The 16,743-nt window shown below is 40.4% G+C and overlaps 1 protein-coding gene across 4 annotated transcripts in view; it reads right to left on the reverse strand.

Moving 5' to 3' along the window:
* The window catches only part of FLT1 (fms related receptor tyrosine kinase 1), a 119,372-nt gene that overhangs the window by 40,826 nt on the left and 61,803 nt on the right, over positions 1 to 16,743 (reverse strand). For 3 of the 4 annotated variants that reach the window (XM_065830275.2, XM_071804556.1, XM_071804549.1), the window contains exons 12-13: positions 10,469 to 10,577; positions 3,956 to 4,246 (exon numbers count right to left, since the gene is read on the reverse strand). In XM_065830275.2, coding sequence (XP_065686347.2) covers positions 3,956 to 4,246; positions 10,469 to 10,577 — 400 coding nt within the window. Of the gene's footprint in view, positions 1 to 941; positions 3,793 to 3,955; positions 4,247 to 10,468; positions 10,578 to 16,743 lie in introns of those variants that run through there. The other variant, XM_071804557.1, reaches the window with a different exon arrangement.

Genomic DNA, 16,743 nt, shown 5'->3' on the forward strand with positions numbered 1-16,743 from the left:
TCCAGGGAGCTCCTGAGCAATCTCACAGGTGCAGATGCTCTGCAGGTTTCCTTGAATTCCCCAGCCTTCTAAGAACAGATTATTTGCAATCATTCCCTTCAAGGACACTGCCAGGATCAGCAATTACTAACATAGTAAGACACACAATACAAAATACGAAATGAAATGAAATGAAATGAAATGAAATTAAATTAAATTAAATTAAATTAAACAAAGCAGAAACAAACTCTTTGCAACTACTTTCTTTTAGACTGCAATAAATACAAATACACCAAGTTCAAGTATTATGTCAGCTATATTTCTGACATTCTGTGTTTGCAAGATTATACTCTGTCTTTTCAGAAAAACTGGCAATCAGACTTTTCCATCTTCACAATCATTCTGTTACCAGCTGTAAATAAAAACTCTTCAGATAAATGATGCACCTATGTACCACCAACTTATGCAGTGTGTATGAACCCCATAGTACTAAAAACACTTTCAAAGTAGGCTATCATTGCTGTTTACCCTTTGAAATTAATTCCAGCATAGTCATGACCCTGCAATGACCAGTTTTGGCTTTTCTGAGCTGCAAGTCTGTAATTTCTACAGGCAATGCTAGTTTTTGTTTACAGTGCAGTAGACAATTTGTTCTCTCTTCCCAAACAGTAACGCTCATGAGAGAGGCTGTAAAGTAAATTCTTCATAAAATACCTACACAATGACATGACCAAGAAGACTACTGCCTTCTTATTGATACCTTGGTTCGATTTTTGCACAGTTCTCATTTTTCAAAACACTGTCTATGAACAGGCATCGTCTGATGCATGTCCAGATACACACGCTGAGAAGAGCTCAACAGTTCACATTTATCAGTGGTCCCTGATTGACACCCCAGCCCAGACATCCAAAATGAAGGCAGACAAGATGACACAACAAAGGCAAATCACACATTCTGTGAGTTATTTGTGATTAATTTTAATTTGTTTATAACCATACACTAAAGATGGGTTTTCATATTAAGAAAAACTTTTTTGCTTAAAACTTACGTCACCATTCGCACACTTTCAATAATTTCTCTGCTCCAGTCAGCTGACTTTTCAAGGACTTGGTCAACCTGAGCATTGTTCTCTTTTGCAAACCACTCATTTTCTGCCATTCACTTCCACAGTGAAGCCAAGGGGACAGTTTCCCATGCCCCATTCTGCTCACCTACAAGTTGAGGGTCTGCCCTAGCTGCCAGCCTGCTCAGCTCCCAGAGCAGCCCCCCAGGCTCAACACCAGCCCTTATGCCTGCCCAAAAATGCTGCTTTGCTAGGCCAAACTCTGCTCTCAGTGCCCCTGAGGAACTTCATTGTAGGGAAAGTTTGGCCCAGGGGAGCGACAGGAGAGTCACAAGGGGAAGAAGGGGACATTGGTGTCAGAGCACTCAGCTGACTCAGGGCAGTAAGGAGGGAAAATTTCCATTTCCAAATGCAAACAATGGCAAACAAGGGGAAAACATTACAATTTGTTCATTTGGGGTTACTTTTGCATTCCATCCATTCTTGCCTTTTGTTATGATTATGTTGTCTGTTCACTTATGTTTATTAATCAGTACAAAAATATAAATACAAGCTTTAACTTTAATACTTAAAAAACCCAAAAGAAATATAATTCACATCTTTCTCCCTACATAGTATATTACACAACAGAAGGCAGAGAAACTCCCCAAACTGATGAGATTCTCGAGTCATCTGAGGACATCAAAAGTGACATCAGTAGTTTTTATCTGGCCACCAAGAACTCCTTTCCTCAAATACTTCCAGTGAGGTTTCTCTGTGTCTCCCAACACAGGCAGCCACATCAGGATTTTACGACATCCTCGCACAGCATGGCTCTCCGAGCTCTAGTTGAGACCAGGTTGGTAGGACATCCACACAACAGTAATACACATTATCACAGTTCACAATTTCATAGAGGAACAGTCTAATTGCCAAACCTCTTGTTTTTTGACCCAAACTCTTATTGCCTGGCAACTGGCTGCTACAAGTCATCATGCCCCGGCTCCCAAGGCCATGGAAAATTCATAATGGCCTGTCATCACCGCCCACCTTGCCATCAAATGTCTTCTCACGAAACAGCCTTGTGTATTTTAATTCTTTTGAAGACTTGCAAATGCTGAAAAGTGCACTTGCCCCATTTTTAAGCAGCCACCAATGATTTTGCTTGCTTTTTAGGCATATTTTAGGGAAAAAAAAAAAAAGAGAGACCCAAGTCCCTTTGCAAGAACACATTGTTTCTGGAAGCCATCACACTAATAATGAACAAAAGAGCTACTGTATATAAGCAGGCTATAGGTGACATTTCAAGATATAAATTATTATTCTTTTCTTTATTCTGACAACTTCCAGGTTATCAATTGTTTTCTAAGCATTTTAGGCCCCATGCAACTGGCATTATGGGGAAATGCTATTGTTTACCCTTTCACACTTGACAAAAGAAATTCCCACGTGAAAGACAAGTTTAGCCGTGGGACACAGTCTTGATACCTAAAGGAGGAAATAGTCTGGTGAGTTCCCAAGCACAAGAAACTGTCATGTTGTCACCCTCTATTTTAAAAGCACAGCCACTTTGTTCCTTTGCTGTAGCTATTTTGGTCACTACGGTCTGTTTTGCTACGGCTTATGTAAATGCTATATAAATGATCGATCATAAATGTAACCAAAAATAATAAAAGCTATGTATTGTAAAAAAATAAAGTTATCAGATCTATTAAAAATAGCAACTTCTTCCTTGTACAGAATTTATAATACACAGAAACATCTCATACCAAAATCATGACAAAGGAAAAAAAGGGGAAATGTTCACAAGGAAGTTTTAGCTTGCCCTTTTTTCTCTTTCAGCAGTTTGGCTGGTTCTTAATCCCCATAATAAATCCAATTGTCATTTGCATACCAAAAGCAGTGAATATTTTTAATGGCTTCGATTTTGAATTTGTATTTTTGAAAACATATTAAACAACTCACTGTGCTGGCTGCAACCTTGTCAGTCATGTTAGTGTAGTATTTCTCACTTTATAAAATAATTACAACATTACAAATTCCTGTATTTTCAGGCCAGGAGCAATACTCACACCTTCATCAGTAGCTTTTTACATTAGTGCAGAACCAACTTTAAAAATTGACCAACACAGTAACTGGAAGTCTACCTGGATTTATTTGGAGAAACATGGTTCACGTCTACCAGTTTAAAATCATCATTATTATAAATGATATGATAGGTCTGTGCATTATATCAACATTTTTATCTCTTCCCTGCATACTTCCTTTAGAGGATACTTTTTAAGATTAATGTACTTTAGTGTAGAAAATAATTTCAAATAAATAAGCATTAGAACTTGCTCAGCAGGTAATATTTATAAAAGTCCATCGAGATCAGATTAAAATAAAAAATATATAGTCCAGTCAATCTCAAACTGAATAGTGCTCATTCTGCACATTAAAGTTAACTTATTAAATGTCCATTGTTGACTGAAAACAGCAGTTTCTAAAGTTAATCAGTTTATTCAGCTTTGACAGTTTTGATGAGGCCGATATCAAAGTGGAAGAAAAGATTGATCCAAAGTTTTCCTTATCGCTCAGTAGGAGACAGCAAGCGAAAAAATAACGACATGCAAAACGTAGCATGGGGGATCTTCCAAACCCCAGCTTCCACGTGCCTTGTCAAAGCAGAAAACACTCGTCTGAACTCAACTGGAAGCTCCTGCGTTACGATTTTGTTTGCTATTCCTCCTACGTCCAACCCATGGGGGAATAAGCACCACCTCAGGGCCTGAAAGGTAGCAACAGTAATAAAAAATCAAGATGATATGAGACACCTGTTACTGTTTAAGGAGTCCTTTAATGTTTTACATTGCTCTGTGTTGTACAATCATTCCTTGTGCTTTTATATTTGAGGATCCGAGAGTAAACAGCCTTTTTGTTGCAGTGCTCACCTCTGATTGTAACGTCTTTCTTTTGAAGCACTTCTTTCCCCGTGTATATGTTCCTTGCTCGGCAGGCATAGGTGCCCGAGTGTTCCAGGGAAACGTTCCTGATGGTCAGAGTGAGGGTGATGGAGTATTCCTTCTTGAGAGACCTCTTTGCTTTCGTTTGATTGTTGACTGTCCTTGGTAAAATCCAGGCAATGTCTTTGTACAGGAACTTGTTGGCCGAACAGGACATTATCAAATTCTCTCCTTCAATGGGCATCTTTTCCAAACTAATATGGAATCCACTCGGTACATCTGTCAAAATCAAGAACACTTTTTACTTTATACGAAACAAATGAGCCAAAATTAACACAGCATATATTCTCCCCTTTATCAGGAAGCCTTTGAACTAATCAATGTCATTGCCTTCCTGCTGAAGTCTCTAATCTTTCCTTTCATATGCTAGGCTCCAGCTATTCTTATAATTTGTCTTGGAGCTAGGAGACACTTGGGCTCAGACATCAGTTGGTGTAAACTGTAATCACTCTTGGAAGTAATGAGTTTGCATAAATGTTATGCCAAGTTAAGACAGGCTGGGGCAAGGTACCAAAAGCAGAATTATTTAAAGACAACACAGTGGGACTATGAAAATGGAAGAAAATTCTGATCTCAGCTCCAGCTTGTGAACTGCATGAGAGAAAATGAATCTTGAGAGGACAGTAGAAAAATACTGCAGCTTATCATGCTTGGTTATATTATTTCCTTGGTATTCCTGAGTTTCCAGACAAATCATGTCTATTTCTTGAAAATGCTTCACATTCTAAGAAATTACTGAATCTGTGATTACATGCCTGATATTTCCCTTGGAACAGAGATATTTACCCTCCATGAATTTGAAGTGTGCCAGCCACCCAAGAGGAAAGTAGAAACAGTACCCACTGGCCTGGGTGTCCAGCTCTGTGCAGGTAGTACTAGGATGAAGATATCTCTGTTCAGACTGCTTGGCATTACACACAGAAGAATAATATTTCTACTTGAGAGAAATCAAGGATCATTGCAGCAACCATTTACTAAGGGTAAACACAACTTAAGTTTTCACAAGGATTTTTCATAGCAGTTAGTTCAGGCAGGAATAATTTAGCTGATGATGTAAAAAGTCATACTTGAAAAAGTGTTTGGTGCTGTTACTGCAGCTTCCCTCACCTGGGGAGCATGGCAGACCTGCGGTGGCGCTGGCTGCCTCCCAGCCACTGCTGCCTGGGGCTCATCCCTCCAGCCAGGCAGTTACACCACTGACCTCAGTGAAAGTTCCTGAGAGAAAGCACTTCCAAGTTTTACTCCTAGAATGCAACCACTCTTCGTTTATTTGTAGCCAATATTCTGATAAAGTCATTTCCTTCTTCTCGGTCAAGTGACATAGACTTTGGCCATTTTCAATTGTTCTTTCACTGCTAATTGCTACAGCACTTGGCTGTGAACTTGACTGAAAATCATAAGAATGGTTTCATCTTTCATAAGGGACAATTATACCTTTTTTTCTTGTCTCTTAGAGCATGAACAGCTCAATGCTAACTTCCATTCAGTTCCATGCTTACGAATTTTGTTTCGGGTTTAATATCACAGCAGCAGGGACAAATTAAGTCAATAATATTCCATACCTTCTTTCAGTAGCCTCTTTCACTGATTGACCAATCCATTAGAAAGCTTCTCCTTAAATCCCCACAATGCAAACTGAGTCCCTCCCAGAAGGACCATGAACATGACCTGCTCACCTCTGCCTTTCAAAGTTCTGCCTGTTGAAAGTCTGGCATCACTTGCTCCCCTTAATATCCTCTTTTTCACACTTAGCCCTGAGTGTCAAACACAGAGTAAATGAGCTTCTGCAAGTCCTGGATTGAAATTTCCTCTGACTGTAGATGCCTTCCAGGGAGAGGCCTGATTTCTGTTGGTTGAACTCATTGTGCCCTTGAAGACAGAGCAAAGTGTGTGCCTGTCACCAGCTGTACTTCAGGTGTGTAGTCCAACCATCAGCCTAATGGAGGCAGGGACACTAACATATTAGAATGGCTATTAAAGCCTGTGTATTTATTTGTTCCTCTTACATTTCACTGAGTTCCCCTTTTTTCCTCTCTCCAGCAAACAAAACTACAAGAAAAACTTTAAATTCAGTAAACTCATCTATAAGTGACTATCAGCAGCATCCTTTTTAAAATATAAGGACACATGGTGTGAGATTCTGGTCTCAGGAACATGTCAACTGGGAGTGCTACTAAGATGAAACCTTTCCATACAGAAGGTAGAGAATATTTAGCCTAAGTCATCAAAATGTAGACATCTACTTGAATATAGTTGTTTTTTGTATGGACAATAGTTTACAGTCAACAGAGTGACACAGGCACCTCCAGAGGGCAATGCAACCCATTGCCTTAAGATGAGTCAAATTCCAGAGATCCTGATCCCTCACACTTAATTATGAAATGATCCTACATGATCATCTTAGGCTTAGTACCTAACTATAAGGTTTTAGTTAGATGAAGTGAATCCTATACTTGATTTTGGTAAAAAGCGTTGAATGCAGACACACTTAAAACCAATCAAGGGAACAAAGTTTTCACTGTGGATGAGTATTTGGATCAAAGAAATTGCTGTGTCTTGCTCTGCATCTCTAATTGTTATGATATGTGTTGGGAAAGGCAGGGTTTGGGTCTGAAATACTGATAATTTTTTTGACTCTTGCAGATGTCAGTACTCCATGAAAGCTAGGAAGAGCCAAGCAAAACTCTTAAGATGAAACTGAAGATCCCCTGGGACTGAGGCAAATAAGCTATTTTTAATGTAAAAGGATAACTTGTCAACAGAATAATATAGTTGCAGCTACTTCCATGTTGTCAGGTCTGGAGCTTTTCCTAGATGTATTTTCTGTGAAGAAAGACTATTTTCTGAATAGATCTAGGGACAAAAGCAAAATGCACAGGATTCCAAGAGAATCATTTGTTTAAAGGCCACGAGCCCCCTAATATATGACACCTCTCATCAATTGTTACAGACTCAGGCTAGCTAAATAATGGAGCTGGGAATAATGTAAAAGGGTTTTATTTACTTTAGTGATTTGAAGCTTCCTGTGGAAATAGCTCCCAGGTTTCCTGATGGAAGATTTTGTTTATCTTTGCCAAGCACCATCAGGAATCTCAAAATAAAATGCGTTTAGTGACACTGGGAAACCAGGGAGATAAGGCAGAGCTGTTCCTGTTTCACCCTCTGTAATTGCAAACACACCCATGGTCCTGCTGTGTGCCAGCAAAACAGCCCAAAATGTAGGGAAAGGGGCAGGCTGGAGGGCAGGGGAGTACCACAGTTAAATTTGGCGTAAAGATGTTTTTACAGAGACTGTTTCCATATCAGCAAGGAGAGCATTCAGAAATCACCTTTCCACATGGTTTTTATATGAGACTCACAGCTACTTTCGTGCCCTGAACAAAGATTTGTTTTGAGAAATAAGTGAGTGTGACAACATCCCAGAAATGTCCATAGTAAAGGAAAGGAAAGCTGCAGCAAAGCCCATAGATTTCATGTCCTACACCCTCAGGCCAAGGGTATAAAATTATACTACTGCCAAATCTCCCAGAAATGCAAGCAAATTGCACTTCAAGCCCAGAAATAATGTGATTTACACTCTGCTATACCTTCTTGCACTTATTACCTCAGATCTACCTTTCCCTGAAGCGATGGAACATGCTGCTGCTAACGTAGGGTTGCTGGGACAAGCTCTGCCTTCCCACCACCTTCCCAGCATTTTCTGCCTGTAGAAGACTCCTCACACCACCACAGATGCTTCACTGCAGCACATGTGTTTTCTAATCCCCAGGACAAGGCCTGAAGGAGATTGCCTCCAAGGAAAGGGATTCTTTCTGTTCAGGACAGGCTTTATCTTCATCTGCTCTTCAGAGTCCTTTCTGGCTTGTCCCTTTTACAGAGGGCAGAAACTTTTCTTTCTACAAGGGATCACCTTCTCCTGCTTAGACACTTCTCTTACACTTCCTTTTGTGTAGTTCAGGACAGCTTCACATGGTGCCAGCAGAACCAACAACACAAGATAAACTAGCCCCAAGCTGTCACCTGAGACCTGAAGCATTGGCTTGGGACTCATCAGAAGGAAATACTTTGCAGTGTCCTGTTCACATCCATCAGCAATTAGGGCTCACATTTTTTTATTCCCTCAATGTGTTTGTCAACAAATGCTGGATGTATTTGTTTCATTGATATAGAACACAGGCTGTTACCCAAACACAGCAGTTTGGTTTCAGCCTGATAGAGGAGAACTATGATTACACCGCGTGAGCCCAACTGATGCACTCTGTGCGCAAGCCAGAAGAATGAGCCTGACTTGATTTCTTAAAGGCAAAACAGCAGCATTGTTTAAACAAACAGCCTCCAGTCAGTGCCAGTGAGCGTCAGTGGATGATCAGAACTTTCCATGTCACACAATCAAAGTGCTCAGCTCCAGGAACTCAAAGCACAAATGCATTTCAATGTCACCACCCTATATAGAAAGTTTGCCTCCAGTCAAGACATTAAGAATTTCCAAGCAATAATAAAACAGTCACTCCTCTTTCTGAACATCAGCCAATACAAGAGTCTTCAAAGGAAAGTCAGAATATTCTGCATGTTCTCATGCAAGCTTCAGTATCAAGGAGGAGGATTTCCGTCTATCCCTGGTCAAGATCTAAGACTGAGAGATCTAAGTAGAGAAACTAACTCCTTCATGTCACAGCCCTAAAATACCCAAAGCCACAATCAAAACTTTGAAAGGAAGATTTGGGTACAGTGAATAGGGCACAACAAGCTTCAGCTTCATTTTGTTTCAGGATCTTCCACATGACATTTTGAAGAATGAGGAGTAAGAGCTAGAGAAGGCCAAATGCAGCATCTTGCACATTAGAAGAGTAACAGCCTCAGTGAGCGACGCTCAGTGACTGCTCAAGTTACATGTGAAGTCCCCACATAAAGATAGGAATACAGCTCCATTGGCAGGCTAATTTATGGAGAACCGTGCATCATTGTTTAGCTTTCTGTCCAAGCAGACATGACGTAAAGATAGGGACAAAAGCAAAACTGTGAATTGAGAGTGGGGACAGCAGTCATCTTCACAGTGGCAAATGTTCTTGTCACATCCATTAACAGAACATGAAGATGTTCTTGCTTCTGTATTTTAACAAAGAACCTGCCTATGTGTCACTGTTCTGTTTATACTTCAATATCTCCTTCTCACACTTGTTACCGGTTTCCTATATTTATAGATAATTGGCACTTTCTAAATGTGGAAGTGTATTATTACAGCTAGTCAGAATATTTTAAAAATATGAATTTTGGTCCACGAAATCAGGAGAGAGGACATTTTTCAAATAAGTTTTCTTTCTTTTTTTTTTTTTTTTTAAACATATCTAGTGAGGGTATGTCTTGAAATCTCTCAGTATAGTAACAGAATGAGTTTCAATACAATCACTCATCAGAAGGATAAGCAAGAGACTGACAATAAAGCCAGATGAGAGAAACAACAAAAATTAAATGGGACACGTTAAAATAATTTTTCCCTTTAATCTTCAAGATTATGATTTTGGGATTAAAATATCAGAATATTTTAACCTTATTGGTTTTTCTCAAAATCTGGAAAAAATTGCGTATCTTTAATGACTTATACTGAATGTTGTCCTCAGCCTAAGTGCTCTATGAACTACCACTTGTTTAATAAAACCAAAATCATATCTTTCCCCAGAAAACAGATCCTTTGTTATGGCATCTGCAGACATTGTGCTGCTAACTCATGCAGTAGTTATTCTCAAAAACTCATTCTCTTTTTTTTTTTTTTCCCCCAGTAATTCCTGAAATCAAACACTTAATCATTTTTTTCTGAACCTGCAAACACTTGCATACATCTAGTAATGGAAAAATAACTGGAAACGTATGTCCAGCTAAGATGATGAGTCTTCTCAGTGCCATGGTCCAAATGACATTCAAGATTGTCTTTCTCAGAAGAGGAAACAAAACTCTGTAGTTTGTACCCTGCCACTTTTCTACCTAAAAGTTTCCATAGTCCCTGAGAGCTGAGAAGCTGCCCAGGTAGCCCCGGCATTTCCCCCCTGCTACCACGCTGCCTGCAGACACTGACACTGCTCTGGTTGGCAACAGGATGAGGCTGTAGACATCATCAGTGTAGCACACAAAACTGGCTTACTGGTGCATGAAAATACAGTAAAATGTCACATATGGAATGATTGCTATGCTTGTGAGCAATTTGTGTCGTGGTGGGATATGTCATGGAGGGATGAGTCATTCACCAAATTCGGTGTCCTTCTTATAAATCCAGACCAGCTGCTCTGAAATGCCACCCCAGGATCACCCAAAAGCGTGGTATGAGTTTACAGGTACACACATTATTGCTATTTTCAAACTGTGGTATATGAAAAAGCCATAAGAGCCTGACAGTTATAATTCTAGGACCAGGAAACACATTTGGCTCTAGTGGGGACTAGATCTTACCTGTTACAATAAAGCTGACATTTCTTCCGGCTTTTCCGACTTTATTGGATGCCACACAGCTGTAGATTCCAGAAGACTTGGCTTCAGCTACAACGAGAGTGCTAGCAGTCTGCAAAAGAAATAAGAGGTTTAGCTCTCATTGGATCAGGAGCTCAGTTAAAGGTTCTCTACTCTTTTTCCCAAGTTACTGTTGACAGTCCAATGATTCAGTCCCTCCATTCATTCAGTGATAGGTACCACTGGGGCTATTTAAGGAGATGTCACCATATGCAGTTTTGGAAAGTGTGGAAGAATAACAGAAAACAAGCTCCTTGGTAGACCCTTATATTATCAGAGCCATCATAATAAAAAATCTTTGAATGTGTCTTTCAAGTTGATTTATCTCTTGCCACTGAGGTAATGATAAGCTAGAAAACATGAAACATTACACAAAGTGGTTCACTCAAGGAGATGAACAGCCTGTAAGTCAACCAGACTGCAAAGGAAATAGGTGAGGAATGCCTCAGGGTAAAAAATAGCTCCATTTGGCAGTAAATGCACTTGGTTTCTCTTTCGTTTTCTCAAGTAAGTGTCAGGTGAGAAAAGACGGGTGAATGCAAAGTTTATGTGTCCTCTTTTGGACTTAATATTTCTGTTATTAAAAAATAATATGTAGGGTTTCTTTATGTTGTATTCTATCACCATCTTGAAAGGTTCAGCACATGAAATACTTTTGTAAAGTAGTATGACTTGCAAGATGAGACCTTGGAAGATCAGGGACTAACGATATTTGATGTGCCTTTAGAAAAAAACCCATTGCAATAATAAGACTTATACCTTCATGGTGATGGAAAGTCATGATCTAATGGCTTGGGCACTAAATGAAAGAAGAATGCTATGCAGAAGCAACGGAGGTGTCATTCTAGTACAAAGATGAGACATGGGGCACACATATGGAGCTCAGCAGTGGGATGTGCTCTCAGACACAACTTAGTAGCTTAATTTTCTGTCTCCATTTTACTTCTTCCATAAAACATGAACTGGCTGGAGTTACCAGACAGAGCTGGGACAGTGATGGATGGAAATTGTGTGGTCGCAGAATCCTGTTGTTTGGAATTATTTGGCTTTTCTAAAAATCTTCAAAATCATTTTTGTGCAATTAATACATTTTAAGTCTGCCTGATTGCTGGAGTCCAGAGACAAACACAAGAGGGTGAGTCAGTAATAAATAAAGACCAGCTATCTACATATCTACATAAACAGTGGCTGATCATTTGCACTGCTTCTGTGTCTCCTACTCAGAGACTTCATGGTTATCTCCAGGCTCCTTATTGAACACTCAAATAATACAGATGTTCTGGTTTCCTAAAGCATTCTATAGTAGAATGAGTCTATTACTTTTCCTACTAGTCGAGCAAACACAGTGGAGTCAAGTTGTTCAATTTAGACCTGTTTTAGAAAACCGCAAATTCAAGACTACAAGTGATACTAACAGACCTCTACCCTATTAAGCTGTCTCAATGGTCAGCTACCTCTCTGCTAACAAACTACACCTTATTTCCAGCTAGAATTTTTCTAATCTACCTTTTTGGCTCTTCCATGAGATGAAAGAGGCTCAGCAATACCAGATAGATAATTATAGCCCTTAAAAAATCATCCTGCTTTGCTAAATTCAGTAGGCTGAACTCTACAAATGTATAATTAGAAAGCATGGCTACAGCCCTGTCTTTATTTTGTCATTCTCTTTGAATTCCTTATGGTTTTTAAACATAATTTCATGAAGTGTGGACACAAGGCTCAGCAGTAGGATTCCTGCTACTGTTTGATCAACACTAATTCAAAATAGAAGGAAGTCCATAACATCTGCCAGAGGGCTAACATGGGCAGTTAAACACTAATTCTGCCATCCCACACTTTCCACCCCAAAATTAGCTCTTTTTGCATTATTTGGTATTACCTCATAGCAACTTTACCCAGGTAGGAAGAGTGACCTAAAATGCACATTGAAGGAGAATGAAGCTGTTACTCTCTGATTCTGACTCTAGGGCATCTGTCTTTATTCTACTACATCCAGAACTGAGGCATTTCTGAAAAATTCATGTCAATTATTCCTCCCACAATTAGTTCAATGGTTTTGAAATTCTTTTTTAGTATTAAACTGTATTTTGTCATGACATTATCAGGTATTAGTTTTTAATGAAAAATTATGCACTCTATACATGTTTTACTGCTCCAGCCCACTATTATGTGATTATTGCTTTTATTACACTGAGGACGGCACATACAGTTACACTTAAGTAGTATGACTGCAATTACTGACTGGAGCAGTTATAGATTGCATCTTTTCTTGCATATTAAACAAACCTAGAGAACATTCCTTGGCACTGAAATTCAGTGATTTAAACTGAATGCTTTTCCCCAGCATTGTTTTGGCTTTGACCAACTTGCAGTGTCCCAAATACTCCTCCAGCATGGGCTGAGAGTCACTCCCAACAGGCAACTTCAACCAACCTCTTTGGAGGGCAAGGGAGATACATGTTATGAACACAGGCATTAGAGGTAGAGAGCAGTCATTGGCATGTTTACTTGTCTAAGCCAGAGAAAGCCACAGTGTCTACGAAAAAACAAGACTGACTTTGCAACAGAACAGAATATTTTAAAGATAGTATGTCTCTGCATAAATATAAATTAGTCATAAGGATAAGATAACATCTCTTTAAATAGTTTGTGAGCCCTCCAGTGGAGCAGTGAGTGTTCTGCATTGTGGATGCCAGTCAAAACCCACCAGAGAAGAAGTGTGTACAAAACTAAGCCTGGCATGTTGCTGTTTATTGAGCAATGATGGCTGTATGAGATCACTTTGTGCTGCATCATTCCTTCATACAGCCATTGCAGCAAAAGAAGGAAGAGAAAAATTTTGCACAGCCTTGTATCATCTGGCTTTGCAACGAAGTTTGAAGACCTGGGTTAGCATCCATCTTACATAGAGAAAGTCCAAATCCAGCTTCCATGACAGAACAGGACCAATCCTTCCTGGCATGCTGGACATCTTGAGCATCATCTGTCCACAAACCCTATTTACCATGAAAGCTTTGGTCCTTTATTCCTCATTTCTGCACTCATCACCTCAGCTGAAACACTATGCTGTGGGCTCACCTCAGAGCCACAGGTGAGGGAAATAAATCACATTCTGCTGATGCTTCTGTCTGCAAATAAAAGAGGCATTGAGCAGAAATCCTGAGATGGAAGAGGAAATTACAGGTTTGTTCATGGTGGAGACTGGTGAGGAAAACACTGCTGGGGAAAGAGAATGCAAAGCAAGTGGCGTGATAGTTGTTCTTGGAGCCAGGGTGGGCTGGGCCTCCTCCTGGAGGTTCTTCTTGATTTTTTTTCGTGTCTCAAAGTAGCTTAGATAGGGGATTCCCACTGCTGTAGCTGATGGCAGAGAAGCAAGAGGAGGTTTCAGAAAATGGTTGGTAACTTGACTCTTTCCTGAGTCCTAGAAGTCCCCTGTAGACATAGGCATAAACATGCTTCATCCAGAGATTGCTGTGCTAACTTCTCTAAACAGCCCATATATTTTAAACCCAAAATACTGTCCTTTCACCATTGATCAGGGTAGTGCAAGTCTGCCCAATATTGCTGATTCCCTCCTAGTTATGCTTTTAAGAAAACAATTTTTTTCCGTTTTTTTAAAAAAATAGGAAATAAATAAAAATACACTCTTCTCACACCCCTGGATTCATCTTTGGCTAGAAGAATATTATTTATGAAGACTCATGTTGAAATATTGACAGCACAACATTGGATTGTTCTGCTTATGCTGAAGACATATTCTCTGCATGCCTCATGTGTTGGCAAGGAGCATCAGTGTAAAACATCTGGACAACACACTTCACCTTCAGGACTGCCACAGAAGCAGCACCAAAATATCTTCAACAGCAGTACATGAATATGTGCAGGAGAGCACCCTCTTCCTCCCTGGGGTCAGACAGGCGAGTCACTGCTGTTCAGCAAGCAGAGCTGTGGTTTCCCTCTCCATCCCATGTTATCCCATTCAAAAGGCCATGAGACTGAACACAGCCAGCTGACTTATGAGGAGATGATGCTACGGACAGCTGCACCACAGGCACCTCTCTTCTCCTCCCCAGGGACACTCGCAGAGCAAGGCAGCGCCTGATTCTTGCCTTCCTTGCGCACTGAGGGAGGGGATCAGTTTCAGGAGCTGGAGGGAGCCGCAGCTTGGCAGAGGCAGGTGCCAAGTTCTGCTGGTTTTAGTCTCACCAAGGGCTCAGCTCAGCTGGCACATCCCAGTGATCTGCTTAAAATTGTTGACAGTGATTCTAGTAGCACTCAGGAAGGCCCCAGGACAAGTTACGTTGTGCTGAAAGAGACAAGCTACACTCCCACTGCTATCTTTAGCCTGGCTTCCCAGGAAGACCACAGTGTCTGTCCATCCATCTGTCTGCCAGCACGTCCATGTGTCTGCCAGTATCCTCCCTTCTTCCATGTCCTCAGTAATTTTTGAACCCATTGCCCAATTTCAGCCAAAATTGACAGTCAAATCAAAGTTCATAAGATCTCGTGCATTTCCTGAAAATCAGCTGTTGGGTAGAGGAGGAATATCAAAATGAGTGTTGTAGTGAGCTAAACAGCTTTCTCTTCTGCTTTGGGTTCCAGATGGCAAATCTTTGCAGATGTACTGGCCAGACAGCTGTCATGTGTATGGACTGAGAACAGACACACACATGCTTCCTTGTCTCATCAGTAATAAAGGGACATGGAAGAGATCTAGAGGTTTAGGGCTTAGCATAGAAGAGGCACAAGAGATGGCCCCATCCTATGTTGCATGGTCACACCTTATGTCCAAGAAGAATTGATTCTAGCACTCTGTTTATGCTGGATGGTCACAGTAAGCACATGCCACATTGACCCATCATTTCCAGCCAAACCAGAGATAGGTGAGAGCGAGCCTAGGTTTGGTCTTGCACAATCTTGTTACAGGGTCCTTATTTTCCATTTTCCCTGGAGTCAAGTGGCTTTGACACTCACGAGAAAGAAGACCACTAAAATCTTGTGTCAGTAAGGTACATATGCAGTGGAAAACAACACCATACATACATATATACATACACATATTAATGACAAACCACAACTTCGTGCATTATTATTCTTTATACACAGTTCCTGGAGGCACACACTGTGACACAGATCCAACCTTCATGGTATCTGTTACTGTCAGTGAGACTCCAACATTTTCTAGTAGTATAGGGGTGGGGCAGTCAGGGACCTTCTGTCCCATGTCAAGTGCTCAAGAATGTGGCCACAGTAGATTATTTTCCAAAAGCAAGGGGATTTCATCCTACTCCTTACAACTTCCCATGTTCTCAACTTCTGTCCTCTCTACTGTCTCCTTCCGCTGGATTTATCATCCTTCCTTCTTGGTCAACACCTTCTACTCTCTCTCACCTGAGCTCGCCTTCTTAGCGTTCTTCTGTGCATTCTCCATGCCCAGGATCTTTGTCCAACTCTTCTGCAGCTCCCTATCCATTGCACCCCTGTACAAAGAGTACTGACTCTTTCTTTCAAAGTTGTTGATAAATCAGTGTGTGCCTGCACACATGGGAGAAAACACATGCCCAGTATGTGTGCACCATATTAATGCATACACCAGCTCTTTGTACTTCATTTTTGCAGGTCATCGACATTTTAATGAACACTGCTTATGCGAAGAATAATAATAATAATCAGTATCAGCCCCGAGTTATACATAGCAGTTAGCTTCAGCTGAAAACACTGAGAAGTTATGGTTTTTAGCAGCTGAATGACAGGAGAGTGTCTGTGACCTGTTTACATGATAAGCCTAAGAATAGCCCAGCTTTGTAGGAAGTCACTCCAATGAAATGAAAACAAAAGGGAATCAGATCACTTTGAGAGTTGTCTTTTGATTAGGTATTATGGTTTATATTACAAAGTTCCTCCATTATACCACATGAGTTTCTCAATGTCTTTTTAGAGAGGCTTCAGCAGAAAAGTTACTAAAGTACTGTTGTCATGGTTTCTCTGTCACCAGAAGAATAATGTAGCACAGACTTCTTACATGACCTTAACTGTACCGACACAGGGTTTGAGGTTTTTCTGACTTTAAAAATGTACTTGTGGCTACCTTGATAACCACAAGTAAAGAAAAAACAAATCAACCTACCACAGCAAAATGCCAAACTGGAGGCACTGAGATGTTGCACATACAGGAAATTGGTGGAACTGGCACAATGTCTTTGAGCAAGGTGAAAACA

Source organism: Patagioenas fasciata, chromosome 1, assembly GCF_037038585.1.
Source record: "Patagioenas fasciata isolate bPatFas1 chromosome 1, bPatFas1.hap1, whole genome shotgun sequence".
Taxonomy (NCBI): Eukaryota; Metazoa; Chordata; class Aves; order Columbiformes; family Columbidae; genus Patagioenas; species Patagioenas fasciata.